Source organism: Armigeres subalbatus, chromosome 1 (assembly GCF_024139115.2).
Source record: "Armigeres subalbatus isolate Guangzhou_Male chromosome 1, GZ_Asu_2, whole genome shotgun sequence".
Classification (NCBI taxonomy): Eukaryota; Metazoa; Arthropoda; class Insecta; order Diptera; family Culicidae; genus Armigeres; species Armigeres subalbatus.
Window position 1 is genome coordinate 26844456 of NC_085139.1, and position 14931 is coordinate 26859386.

The 14931-nt window shown below is 42.3% G+C and overlaps 1 protein-coding gene across 5 annotated transcripts in view; it reads right to left on the minus strand.

The window, feature by feature from the left end:
- Positions 1–12534: 12534 nt before the first annotated feature.
- LOC134222910 (oxysterol-binding protein-related protein 8) overlaps positions 12535–14931 on the minus strand; it is a 205040-nt gene continuing 202643 nt past the window's right edge. For all 5 annotated transcript variants that reach the window (XM_062702057.1, XM_062702063.1, XM_062702081.1 and 2 more), the window contains one exon: positions 12535–14929. In XM_062702057.1, the coding sequence (XP_062558041.1) occupies positions 14653–14929 (277 nt within the window). In that variant the 3' untranslated portion in view covers positions 12535–14652. The remainder of the gene's footprint in view (positions 14930–14931) is intronic.

Sequence of the window (14931 nt, forward strand, 5' to 3'; positions counted from 1 at the left end):
TCATCAAATTTTGATTCAAAACGGGAATTTTTATACTAAATTAAACTGGTCGAAGAAACATTTCCATCGAATTCTAATTCGATTCGATCTAATTCGACGAAATCTAATTATAACACAAGTTATTTTAAATAACAATCATTGATAATTGAGTTGAAATTTTCATATGCCTTGAGGCTCGGCTATACACCCAGTTCTTTTTTTACGCGGCTGGTTTTGAGTCGATTATGGCTTTTAGCATCAATGAAACTATGAGTTAGCCCCACGAAAAAAATCACAAAAAATCAAAAAAAAATCAGGTGGCATTCAAAAAGCTGTGAAATTTCAGGTAACCTGAGAATTTAATGAATACCAACCGTGAAAAAAAAACATTGGGTGTACTAAAAAATATTTATGATATTTGGATCGATGAGTAGAGCGTATTTAAGCTCGCGCTTGATTAAATTCGTAAGATTGTTTTAAATTTGATATTTCTCTTACAAATCGATGGACAAAGTTTCCTATTTGTGCTTCTGATAAGTTGAAACTAATTCAAATCCTTGTCCATTTTTTGATCTAACCACTGATATAATTATTGAATTTTATATTTTCTGTTTAAATGATTTATGTACAATTTAACACTGGTTAGATCCAAAAGGTTTCACAGCTCACCACAAAATTCACTCAGCTACTTTAACAAAAGTGTACAAGATGATTCACTTCAACGATATAATTGTAGTCCATGTTATAAGTGCGAAATAAATAGAGAGTAATCCCCACACTACCCGAAACTGGAAATAGCCAATATATTGTATGTGTCGTTCTTAGTTTTTATTCCTCACGTATGCTGGACAAACCCTTTCGCATCAGATAATTAAAATAGCTTTCAATAATAATTTTTCGCCCACTGAATGGTGGTTATGCCACGCGGTTGTTTTATACCAGTGATATTACCGGTTAAAAAGCCACCTCACTACGAAAAATTCAACAATGGAGACACAGCAGTGGAGAGTTATTCAAAATATATTTACAAAAAAACAGTCTACGATAAAAAAAAAAGCAAACCACAGCGCCGCTGTTTCGGGTGAACCCAAAAATTATGTGTATCCCATAGAATGGAGCATGAAGCGTGACGGTAACATCGCCAAAAACGTATCCTTTGTACATCGATGATCCTGACTCCCAACAATGACTGCTGATTGAGCTTGGTAAAGGGGTGAAATTTTTCGTTATCCGTTCAAAATAATAGCATCGTGATGTTATATTTTTCCATACGGCTAGTTTACGGATTGCTTTCGGACAAAGCGGTCGGGTCCAGCAAAGGCAAATTTTAAATAAAACTGAAAGTTAGATGCCTGTGGCATGGCTACCCCGGGCAGACACTTCAGGAAGATCAAAATTATGCCATCCGATAGTATAGTGATCTACTGTTACTCTTTTTGTTTCTAGTCATTTACAAATTTAGTATTTTAGACGAACTTCTACAGTTATGGATACTTGAATAGATGAAAAGAGGGGAAGATAAAGGAATGAAAAAGTCACATTTTTTTTTGTTTATTTGAGTAGAACTAGCTACATGTGAAATGGAGCTAGTTTTGTAAATTTTGCATCTGCTCGTTGAAATGGTTCGGTGTTCTGGAAAAAGCTAAAATATATTAGGCTGTTCGCCCGTACCTGTACGTTAATCTTCCTTATTGTCTGCAATAGTTTCTACTACATATACTTACAACATGAAGGAATGGAAAATGGGAAGCATTGCAGATTCGCAATCGATTACCCGGAAACATCGATAAATGATGGTTATTGAATTCGTGTAACTGCTGCATCAATTGATACAGTATTATTGAAAAAATCCTGCAATTATTTTAAAATACAGTCTTAAGATGTGTTTCACGTGAAAATTAATATCTTCATTCTTCAGTCTGAAAAAAACGTAGGAACGCGTTAAAGGGCCATACACATATTACGTAAGCACTTATGGGGGGAGGGGGGTGTGGAGGCCAATATCTTACGCTCCATGTAAATAAAAAATCATTTGAATGAAAAAAATCTTACATGGGGGGAGGAGGGGTCGAAAAATCCAGAAAATTCGCTTACGTAATAAGTGTACGACCCAGTATCACCTCCACATTAGGAGTGTCTCTTTTCTCGCAAGGTGAATTTGAATTAAAACTAAGCTTCTTTACGAACAAATGATGGGCACATTTTTGATAATGATTGTCTTTAAAGCACATTTTTTTGAAATATTTGTATAGGTACATAATATGTTTCTAGTTGAAAGAGAAAGGACTTCATTTCAACAACTGCTTCTGTCTGTGTGGGTGCCTATACCTATAATGGTTGCACACTCCACGTTGTTCGGAGCCAAACGGAATTTTAGGTCACTCGTTCTTGGATTGCATATTGCCATCAGCGAGTGCGGTCCCGGGAGCCGACGTCCCATCCCAGTTTATCTGCTCAACATTATTTTTGGCAAATTTCTTGAGAAGAGAATTCCTGGGAACATCATTCTAAAACTCTTCTATATTTGGTGGAAAAATTCTTCGGAATTTCCTCTTCAAAATCATAGAAATTTCATCAAAAATTCTCTGCAATTTTCTGGCGAAATGCTTTTAAATTACGTCTGCAAATTTTTTGAAATTTCCTCGGAACATTCTCCGGAATCTCGGGAGACTCTACACCATACAGCCCCAACTCTAAAACTCGAAAGCATTATACTTTATTATGAAATTCGACATCACAAAGCCCAAAACTTGTGTTAACTCTCCATCGATATCAAAAGTTCTGAGTACAGTCGCGAGTTCAAGAATCTACCAGATGACTTTCAAGTAATCTGAAGAATCCTTCAAACAGTTAGAAACAGGTACAATTGTCATAAATAGAAAAGTCTTGAGCAAATTTGTAAAATATTCTATAAACATAAGTTATAAACAAACAAATGAAGCGGAAAAATTCGGCCGACCAACCCCAGGGCTGGGGCAGGTTTGCCCAGATTGTCTAAATAAGTGAAACACATCAAATGAACCAGTTGAAAATGTTTAGAAGTGAGAAAAAGGTAGTGTTTATAATTGTGTAATATTTAGGCACGTAAATAAAATCTCTTTATTTTAAAGTCTTTTCAAGGTACACTTGGGCAGGTTGAAACAGTTTTTTCAAAGATAAACTTTGAAGTGATGTAAAAAAACATCCTTTGATATATTTTGTATCCGTTCACGATGTGTTTGGACCTAATAAAAGACTTAAAAAATAAACAACCTCAGTTTAGATCGAACTACCCTCGTGAGAGGACGTTTTTTCTCACTACGAGTTAAGTCAATCGAGACATTTGGGAATTTTTGGTGAAAAGAGGCGTGCTTTTTTTTGGATAAAATCGGTCAGTGCGGTAAGGACCTGTTACAAATCGCGAACCGATCCGTTCACGAGATCCGGAGATGCGACGTTTTTATTTCCGGCCATTTAGGCCGGTTCTTCCACTCGCAGAGAGGTGGAATTGAACCGACCCTCTCCGTGCGGTGGGGAGATCCCAAGACACTCCAGTTGTGCGACGGGCATTCCGAAGAAGCTCTGGACAGTGCGTCTCAGCCCGATAGTGACTTTTCAAGGTGAAGGGGTGCAAAAACCGGTTGTTTTGACTTTTTTCACTCTCCAGTGTAATCGCACCTAACAGTTTTGACTTTGCCAAATCTAAGTCGGCCAAATCTAAGTCGCCTAGACCCCAAGCTGCTGGTCTGACCAACGGCAGCTTCCGGGGTGGGCGCGAAAGGCCTCTTTTATCCCGGGTCCCAGGGTGTGTGAGCGTGGGGAGTTTTCGAAGAGTGGAAATCCTAGAACAATCAAATTTAATTGAACTTTACCTTTCTGGTTTATTGACCGATCGGGGCGGGCGATTGAGTACAGTGGGGCGACCGATTCCAGCAGTAGCCTCACGATGAAGCACGTAGTGAGGCGCCAGGCGCCGCGTTGCAGCTGATGCGGAAGGTTGGCACGACCACTTGTCTTGACGGGGATACTGGGACTAGCGTCGGAGCTCTCAGCCGGTAGCAGGGCGACAAATTACCCGACGTTGGAGGGACGTTAAGGATGGTTGACACGAAGACGAAAGCTCAACGATGACCGGTGCGGGCGGTACGGTACAGGGGGAAGGCCGGGACCGGTACTGGCACCACGATGGAACACGTAGAAAGGTAGCGTGTTGCGGATGATGCGGGGTGCCGGTCGGCAATTGCGCGATGATTTATGTCGTCGAGTCCAGCGTTATTGTGTCGGAGATCACCGCCGGTAACCGAGCGCCGGTAATTCGGGCACCGGTAATCGAGCGCCGGATCCCACGAGGTGGTCGATGGGCGGGAATGGCCAGCACATACAATGATGACGGGTGGCAGGAGGGCGGTCTACGAGATGGAGTTTGCTTTGCCGAGATAATAATGCACGGAGGCCGGTGATTGGAATCAGGTGGCACGAAGGGCCAACACGGCGAGCAGCGTTGAGTATTCGCTGGGCTGCGTCACCAAACACCACGGACAAGATGGCGGTCGGATACCTTGGTGGATGAGTAATAAACTTATTCCGGAATTCCCCGGCGGCTAGTAGTGGGACGGCGCTGGCTAATACCTTTTAAAAAATATCCACTCCCGGTCAGAAACCGGATTTCACACGCGGATTAGCGAATTCTTGGGAAAACGGAGCACTTCTTCCTCAAATGACGAACGTGTCTCGAATCGCCTCCCTTTTTTTTTGTTTCTCCTTCTACCCCATCGGCTTTCCAGTGCAGGCTAACGGCCCATATTTCCGCCTCTATAGCTGCATATTGTTGCTCACTTTGGTAGCCAAATTTGGCAACCAACAAGACCACATCATCTGGTTCATCCACATATTCATCGCCCGCCCAATTTAAATTGGCGGTTGAATCTAACTTCACATCATTTTCCCCTATCTTTCTACTCTATACAAATAATAAGTAAATGTTACCGTTCGGTAACAAGTGCACTTTCTGTAGGAAGGCACACGCCTGACCTTCGGTGAACATAAGATGTATACACAGTGTATATAGTGGTGTATTCGTCTTGGGTGAACCCCTGTGTTTTTTTTTTGCCAGTGAAGAGGTCCATTGATGTTATTTTTTCATTCGTTCGGTCTGGTAAAAGGTGGTACAGACTATAGACACTATAGGTTCCATAGACGAGCTGAGGCGAAGGCAAGTGTAGCCAAACGAACTGTCAGTTAGTGTAGTCAAACGAGCATGACGTCACGATTGCAATCCAAGCAACGGAGCGTGTGACGTCAAATTCACGTGGTATACTGTGAAAAAGTGGAAAAACACACTTAGTCGAAATTACCCAACCGTTCCTGCGCTCGTCTATGGAACCTATAGTGTCTATAGTAGAGAAGCATAATGGTTTTTTACTTTTCAGTTCAGTCAGGTGGAGACGCTTGGTGATGGAGACGCATATATGCATTAGAGTGGGGCGTCATGGTCATTTTTTCAAATCAATGGTTTTTCGAAGCCATTCTGGGTCTTGAACAACTGTGCAGAATTTGGGACTATTGGTTGCTTCCTCGCTTTCCGCATCGCGTTTGAAGTTTGTATGGAAATTAGTATGGGAGAACGTATATTTTTGCATTTCTACTACTAGAGGTTTCAGTTCATCGTAAACCAAGTGGCATATTACGTTAAAGTATAACCCAAAGGATGCCAAAAAACTTTGCAGAAGAAGGCACGTTGCTGGAAAGTCCACGAAAAAAGTTATAACGCTTCGAAGATTGAGTGTTCCAACCGTATGTAAAAAATCGTTTATTCTGCCAGCACTGCCGAACTACGTGGAGCAATAATTTAACTGAGTGTTATTTCAAAATTATTGATTTTATAGGACTTTGGAGCTAATGGGAGGAGATATTCGGAATGATTTCACAAAGTAAAAATTCCGACTAGAACGAAAATGCAACCAATCGAGCCCATGTTTTGCACAGTTGATTGAGGTCCCAAAACGATTCAGAAAAACCTTGATCTCACTTGATCGGACGATGTTTGCGTTCTCCCATACAACTGCGCCCCACTCTAATATGCATGGACGAAGGGTGAATACCACCCCATCGGCGTGGTGGAGACGCATGGTCGCCAATCAGTGACAGCGACTAATCAGTGACTTGCGTGGAGGGAGTGAGACGAACCATTTCGTAAGGGTGGTAGGGATCGTCATTGTGACCCAAAAAGTGACTTGCGCGGTGGGAGTGAGAAGATCTTTTTTTCGTCGGTGCGGTGGAAACGCACAGTCGTCAGTAAGATTTTTTTGAGGCAAATTTCGACTGCCATTTCTTCAGAGGTTCGGGACCAAACCGAAAATCATCGTTTCGCAAAGAAAACGTTAATTTCCACTTCCGTCTAGGGGACCCAGGAGGCCCAATAATGGCAATATAACAAGCAGAATCGATGGGCAATTCACCGGACGGAGACTCCCGCGTTTCTTGGATCCAGACAACACGTCCGGACCTCTGTAGGTCCTGCGAAAGCAGGGAATAAATGGACCTCTCCCAACCAATCCGTTTTTGCTGCGCTGCTCCGTTGAACCCTTCCTTGGGGAAAAAAAAACTGATAACGCCAGCAAGGAAAACAGCGGTGCTACCTACAATCTGAAGGTAAGAAATTCTGCCCATTTCGCACGGCAGTTAACAATGGACAAATTAAGTGACAGTACACTTAATTTGTCCATTGTTAGCTGCCGTGCGAAATGTGTGGCCCTAAATGGCCGGAACGATGTTATGAAGGCGACTCTCCATGGATGAGTGTGCACGCCGCGGAGGTCTGTCTGACTGGAGGAGCAAAAGTCATGGCTTGCTGCTCGCCGATTGACACGCTGATGTGTGATTCTATTAACACACGCTGAAGGAATTTTACTCAAACCCCACATTTCCCTTCGTCTCTCATTAAAAACGCAAAAAAAAAACTTCTAGGGTTATTTAAATGAGGTGAACATCGGTTGCAATTGAGCAACCGGTTAACTCCATTGAAAACTGAACACCAAAATAAACTTGACTCAACATCATGGTTTTAATACCAGAACAATGATTCAGAGTGTGGGTTCCCGAACTGTGGGTCGCGAAAGATAAAACGTGATTTATACTTTCGTTGGATAATTAGACAACAACAAGTTTACGAAGCCAATGGCCTACTTTTGTTTGTCAAATACAATGACAATATCTTCCAAAAAACATTCCAAGTCTTACCCAAATGCGATCCAAAACTAAGCGGTCAAAACAAATGCGATCCAAATCCAATCCAAATCCAAACTAAATCCAAATCCATTCCAAATCCAATCCAATCCAACTCCAATCCAAATCTAATCTAAATCTAATCTTGATCCAATTCAAATCCAAATCCAATCCAAATCCAATCCAAATGCAATCCAAATCTAATCCAAATCCAAATTCAATTCAAACCCAATCCAAATCCAATCCAAATCTGATCCAAATCAAAATCCAATCCAAATCTAATCCAAATCCAATCCAAATCTAATCCAAATCTAATCCAAATCCAATCCAAATCTAATCCAAATCCAAATCCAATCAAAATCTGAATCCAATCCAAATCTAAATCCAATCCAATTCCAATCTAATTCCAAATCCAATCCAAATCCAATTCAAATTAATTCCAAGTCCAATCCAAGCCAATAACTCCAAACTAATCTTCCGCATAATAAATTCGAACCTCTGAATAGCTATGTAAAATCCGACAACCCTATTAATTTTTCAAATTCCAAGATATCTGCTCTTACAGGTAATCTCGCTATGGCTAGATAATATATTTGGCTTTCCGAACAGTTTCGAACAGTATATCATTGAATGTTTCTCCATTTCTCTTAGATTTCGTTATATCATAGCTCAACTGGTAGACTCATGATCGTCGCCAAGTGGCTTCATGAAATCTAAATTTGTTTTAATCAAAATCAATGCTTGCAGGACTTCTAGAAATTTTCTAGATAGTAAAGCATTTTCCGTTGGTCTTCCATACGCACCTTGTAGTTTCACAAACTACAATACATTTTTCGGCCACCTTTCAGACACGCCTTATAGTTTTCTGGACCACCATTACCTCCGATCTTACAGACGCGCATTGTAACTTCGCAAACCAATTTCTTACGGTCTTTCCAGGCGAGGCTTTGATGTTCTTCAAACCACAAACCATTTTTTCAGCGGTCTTTCAGACGCGCAACCACAAACCATTTTCCGACGGTCTTCAAGACGCGTCTTGTGATTTAGCAAACCCCAACCATTTTCCGACGGTCTCCAAGACGCGTCTTGTGATTTAGCAAACCCCAAACCATTTTCCGACGGACTTCGAGACGCGCCTTGTGATTTAGCAAACCACAAACCATTTTCCGACGGTCTTCAAGACGCGTCTTGTGATTTAACAAACCAGAAACCATTTTCCGACGGTCTTCGAGATGCGTCTTGTGATTTAGCAAACCACAAACCATTTTCCAACGATCTTCAAGACGCGTCTTGTGATTTAGCAAACCACAAACCATTTTCCGACGGTCTTCAAGACGCGTCTTGTGATTTAGCGAATCACAAACCATTTTCTGACGGTCTTGGAGACGCGCCTTGTGTCTTGTGATTTAGCAAACCACAAACCATTTTCCGACGGTCTTCGAGACGCGTCTTGTGATTTAGCAAACCACAAACCATTTTCCGACGGTCTTCAAGACGCGTCTTGTGATTTAGCAAACCACAAACCATTTTCCGACGGTCTTCAAGACGCGTCTTGTGATTTAGCGAATCACAAACCATTTTCTGACGGTCTTCAAGACGCGTCTTGTGATTTAGCGAATCACAAACCATTTTCTGACGGTCTTGGAGACGCGCCTTGTGCCTTGTGATTTAGCAAACCACAAACCATTTTCCGACGGTCTTCGAGACGCGTCTTGTGATTTAGCAAACCACAAACCATTTTCCGACGGTCTTCAAGACGCGTCTTGTGATTTAGCGAATCACAAACCATTTTCTGACGGTCTTGGAGACGCGCCTTGTGCCTTGTGATTTAGCAAACCACAAACCATTTTCCGACGGTCTTCGAGACGCGTCTTGTGATTTAGCAAACCACAAACCATTTTCCGACGGTCTTCAAGACGCGTCTTGTGATTTAGCAAACCACAAACCATTTTCCGACGGTCTTCGAGACGCGTCTTGTGATTTAGCAAACCACAAACCATTTTCCAACGGTCTTCGAGACGCGTCTTGTGATTCGGCAAACCACAAACCATTTTCCAACGGTCTTCAAGACGCGTCTTGTGATTTAGCAAACCACAAACCATTTTCCGACGGTCTTCAAGACGCGTCTTGTGATTTAGCGAATCACAAACCATTTTCTGACGGTCTTGGAGACGCGCCTTGTGCCTTGTGATTTAGCAAACCACAAACCATTTTCCGACGGTCTTCGAGACGCGTCTTGTGATTTAGCAAACCACAAACCATTTTCCGACGGTCTTCAAGACGCGTCTTGTGATTTAGCAAACCACAAACCATTTTCCGACGGTCTTCAAGACGCGTCTTGTGATTTAGCGAATCACAAACCATTTTCTGACGGTCTTGGAGACGCGCCTTGTGCCTTGTGATTTAGCAAACCACAAACCATTTTCCGACGGTCTTCGAGACGCGTCTTGTGATTTAGCAAACCACAAACCATTTTCCGACGGTCTTCAAGACGCGTCTTGTGATTTAGCGAATCACAAACCATTTTCTGACGGTCTTGGAGACGCGCCTTGTGCCTTGTGATTTAGCAAACCACAAACCATTTTCCGACGGTCTTCGAGACGCGTCTTGTGATTTAGCAAACCACAAACCATTTTCCGACGGTCTTCAAGACGCGTCTTGAGATTTAGCAAACCACAAACCATTTTCCGACGGTCTTCGAGACGCGTCTTGTGATTTAGCAAACCACAAACCATTTTCCAACGGTCTTCGAGACGCGTCTTGTGATTCGGCAAACCACAAACCAATTTCCGACGGTCTAGGAGACGCGCCTTGTGATTTAGCAAACCACAAACCATTTTCCGATGGTCTTGGGCCTTGTGATTTAGCAAACCACAAACCAATTTCAGACGGTCTAGAAGACGCGCCTTGTGATTTAGCAAACCACAAACCATTTTCCGACGGTCTTGGGTCTTGTGATTTAGCAAATCACACACCTTTTTCCGACGGTCTTTGAGACGCGTCTTGTGATTTTGCAAACCACAAACCATTTTCCAACGGTCTTCAAGATGCGTCTTGTGATTTAGCAAACCATAAACCATTTTCCGACGGTCTTCGAGACGCGTCTTGTGATTTAGCAAACCACAAACCATTTTCCGACGGTCTTGGAGACGCGCCTTGTGATTTTGCAAACTGAAATATATCACTCGTCACAATTTAACCACTTGAATTCAACTCACCTCATGAAATCAGCGACAGGATCAAAATATAGACTGGCAGGATCGCCAAAATGTGTGGCCCTAAATGGCCGGAACGATGTTATGACGGCGACTCTCCATGGATGCGTGTGCACGCCGCGGAGGTCTGACTGGAGGAGCAAAAGTCATGGCATGCTGCTCGCCGATTGACACGCTGGCGCTGGTGTGTGATTCTATTAACACACGCTGAAGGCATTTTACTCAAACCCCACAAGTACACCCGTCAGTTTGGGATGGGATTGCCGCCGAGCATGATGGGTTGACTGGGTGGTCGGTGATTGCTCTCGCAGATATGGACTCTAACACATTTTTCCGCTGCTATTTGGTAGCCTGCTGTTTTTTTCCTCTTAGCAACCTTGCTGATGGCCGCCTGGGCGTTTCCTCGGATTAGTTTTGATCGCTTACCTGGCACTAGCAGCAGGATATCGTCCAGGATACAGATTCCCTTTGGTGGGGCTCTGAACACTTCCTTCATTGCCGTGACGGCGATTATCCCTGGGGGACTCCGGCTTCCTCCTTCATGGTTTTGGATGTAGGAAATTCTTGATGAACTGAAAAAGGTTGCCGGATATTCCCCAGTGTGCTAGCGTTTGTAGGATTCGTGGAGTCCAGGTCCGGAGATGTCTAGGGACACCACCTCGGCGTGGTGCCCAGCATTCTTTGCTTCTTGGGGTATTTGATCCAGCGGATCCCAGGACGGAAAGCATGTTGGCTGTAATCTAGGTGTCCAGTGCTTTCTAGGTACTCCATTATCCTGCGGTTTGCCATGCGTTCTAGTATTTTGCAGTTGACGTTGGTCAGTGCAATCGGGCGGTAACCATTTGCGTCTGTTGATGGTCCTTGGTTCTTTGATATCGGCACGACTAAGCTAGACATCCACTCAATTGGAAGCGTGCCATTTTGCCACTCCTTGTTGAGGTCCTCAAGGAGGGCAACTTTTCCGCTTTTCTTCAGCATCGGAGGCTGTTCACGAATTCAGTCCAGGACTTTTTCTCTGCCTCACGGAGGGTTTGCCGGCACTCGTTCCTTGCCGTCTGGTATGTCATCCGAATGTTGGCTAGGGCGGGGTCGTCCGGGAGCATTCTCTCTTTGGCCTTCTTGAACGCGTGGAGCGCTTTTCTTCTTTTTTGGTGTCTTCGCTCCCCCAGTGAACTGATTTGGGCCGAGGTTTTTGGGGTCGTTTTGGTGGCAGCTCGGAGAATGCTGTTGGTGTTTGTTCCTGTAGTTCTCGTTCAATTTCCTGCTGGAAGCTGCTCCAGTCGGCTTGCTCGTAAAGCCAGCGCGACGTCGGGAAATCTCGGTGGGTGAGTTGTCAAGCGCCACGAGGATGGGTGCATGGTCGCTGCCCCTGGGATCACCGTCCATGGTCCAGAGGAGCCTTCCGACGACCGAGCTCGAGGCTAACGAGATATCGATGGCACACTCTACATAGCCTCGGCAGAAGGTGGGAGTCTCAGTCTGTTAAACAGGATACGCGACAGAACTTTGTACGCCGAGTTCAGAAGGGTGATCCCTCTGTAATTGGCACATTTACTGTTTTTCAGCTCGTTTAGAGCCTTTTTTACCTCGCCCAGCGTTGGTGGTTCCATATCTGGACCGTCGCCGACTATGTCCATCCTGCTCGAAAACCAATATAACACGCAAATCTGATGAATCATTTTTTCAAAGAAGAGTGCTGTGTACCATCTATGGCGGGTTGCTGAAGCTAGTTTAGGAGTTTAATGAATTGCATCAGCTGTTGAGGAAACTGTTAATTCCGTAAAATTAGGACTCACATTTGATAGCTTTATAAAATCAACACATCCATACCATACCATCCAACACAAAATTTAATACCACCATCGGGGGTGACAATGGGTCTGGGGGGTGAGAATGGGTCAGCGCTATCACCGGCAGTCTGGAGGTCGTACAGCAAAATCGTTCAAAAAGGTCTCTTATATTTCAGTCTTCTTGTCCTCAAATACATTCAATCTATTCTACAAGCATTCTAAGTAGTTGAAACAGTGACCCATTCTCACCTCCATTTGACCCATTGTCACCCCCGACGACGGTATATAAAATTATTGGTTAACTGTGGAAATTGGAGAATGTCATCAAATTAAATGTTGCAATCATGTTTCAATGTAACCAGTTTTTAATTTTATTCGTCTCATCAACAATTCATCTCAATTATAATTTATTCTGATAATCACCTCCTATCCCAGTTTTTAGCGGAAATTTATTTTTTATTTGTTTGTTAGCAACAGTTTGTATTAACTTTGATTCAATATATTAATTAATGATTGAATTAAATTTATCATTGCTGAACTAGCCAACTGCTTGTTGTTTGTATAAGTTGAACCTTGATTGATGATCGATTTGTTTCCTTGTTGTTTTTTTAACTTGACTTGATTTTGAATAAATATTTTTACAAACCGATTCTGATTTTAAACATTCAAACAACGCCATGCTGTTCCAAATAATCTAATACAAACATTCCTTAGTACGTGATAATCGGGTTGCCGGGGAAATTTGATGTGACTTGCATTTAGGTAATTATAAGATGTGATATCTAACGGTCCGATATTATTCTCACTTAAATTAATACACCAAAACTCTCACAAGCAATATAAAAGGACAAACTTTCCAAAGTTTTGACTTAATTAAATACAAATTTACCACAATGGCCTTTTTTTCTGTACACCTTACAAAATACACAAAACATTCGATTCAAAGTAGGACACAAAATACACCGCCGTTCTCATCCCGTCGATGACGGATGACACAAATGAAACCTAAACCGGGACATAATATCGTTTAAATTTAAATATTTGATCCCCAACTATTAAACCGCACCCGATGGGTTTGAATTAAGTATAAAAAGGTTTGATTTTAGTTTCCTTCGATTCGCGTCGTCTACCATATTCAAGAGTGTCCCTTTCCAATCAACAATGCTCCAAAGTTAGTTCTAGGTTTAGTATAAGAATAGTGTACATTAGTATTGCATTCGATAGACTTGCGAAAAATATTTCCGACCGATTTGGATCGTTTATCAGCTAGACTAATTAGCTAAAAGTTGCATAATTTGTTTTGTTAATTGTTTAGTTCGGTTCTCTGTGCGAGTAAATGATATCAATTAAGCAGATCGTTTTGTCACAGTGTTGATGTTTCTTTTTATCTGCTTTCGTGTTTCTATCAACAGCCATAGTATTCGGAATGTAAGACTTAATTCACATTTCGAGAGGTGTGCGGGTGGGATAATAGCAGTTGGTGTGCTTTGGACAACTTTTTCCGTGCCAGGCAAAAGTTTGTGCGGATGTGTTTATGGTGCTATAATAATGGAGGGGAGCTTTCACTAAACTTTGACTATGCATCTGGACGTTTTTTGGGTTTAGGTGAGGGCATGCGCAGAGGTTAGCTTGTGCAAGGTAAATGAGTGTACGAGGTTTGAATTGGTTGGAGTTTCAACTAAAGCTTTGTAGCGTTATCAAGGCGTCATACATTGAATGTGGTAATAACTCTCCAACGGGTACAATTTAGAAACCAATAAATGATCAGTAATCGCTTTACCGATAATTCAAAATTTGATGGAAAACCCTATCCATTACCCATAATCAATATAATCCATAAACTAAGATCATCAAAATAAAACAAACTAAAACACAGATTAACTAATGAGAATCCGACAACTTGTGGAAGTTAGCAGGAGCCTTAAACTTTGCCAGCAAATATGTGGTTCAATTTAAATCAATCGAAAAATTCACATTTATTTTATTGAAATATGAGAATGTGCCGCCAATACCTGTTCGAGATAATAATCAATTCAACATTGGATACATGGTACCAAGAAAATAAAATTCTGTAAACAAAATTCTCAAAAATAAAACTTAAGAAAGAAACAAGGCAACCACTTATCAACGACACATGGAAAAAAACTCCAATGGGATTACTCACACAGTAAAAAGCGCACGTGACTATGGTTCTGGTGTCCGAATACTAATATCTGACTATCAATTGAAAAGTTCATTAAGTTTCTAAAAAAAACATTCCGGTTCGTTAATGCTGAATAACTATTCTTAATCACTTTACAAGCTATTTTCCTTCGTCCAAAATCAAAATTTATCGACACTGGCAACCTTTTAGGTGATGTGTGTCCTTATGCCGCTCCCATTGTTCAAAATATCTTGTTCGAATTAATCTTCATCCTGTGCTCGAACAGGAATTCAACGTGACAAACTTAGAACTAAAGCATCACTTACGACCTACTGGCACCACCGCCATCACTCCCAGAAGCACTACCGCCTGCGCTGGCCAGGGAACGCTTCGTAAGGAACCACGCCACCAGGACCTGTATCAACAGCCCGATCACTCCATACGCAATCGCTTTCAGACCTGTAGGTGACAAGATTCCGCCCTGACTCTGGCTGGGCTTCGGTGCCCAGTGAATTTTGTCCATATCCAGCTGCAGTTTAGACAACTTTTTCGAATGTTCCTCCAGCTTCTTGTTGATGTCCTCCAGTGAGTGCATTACCCT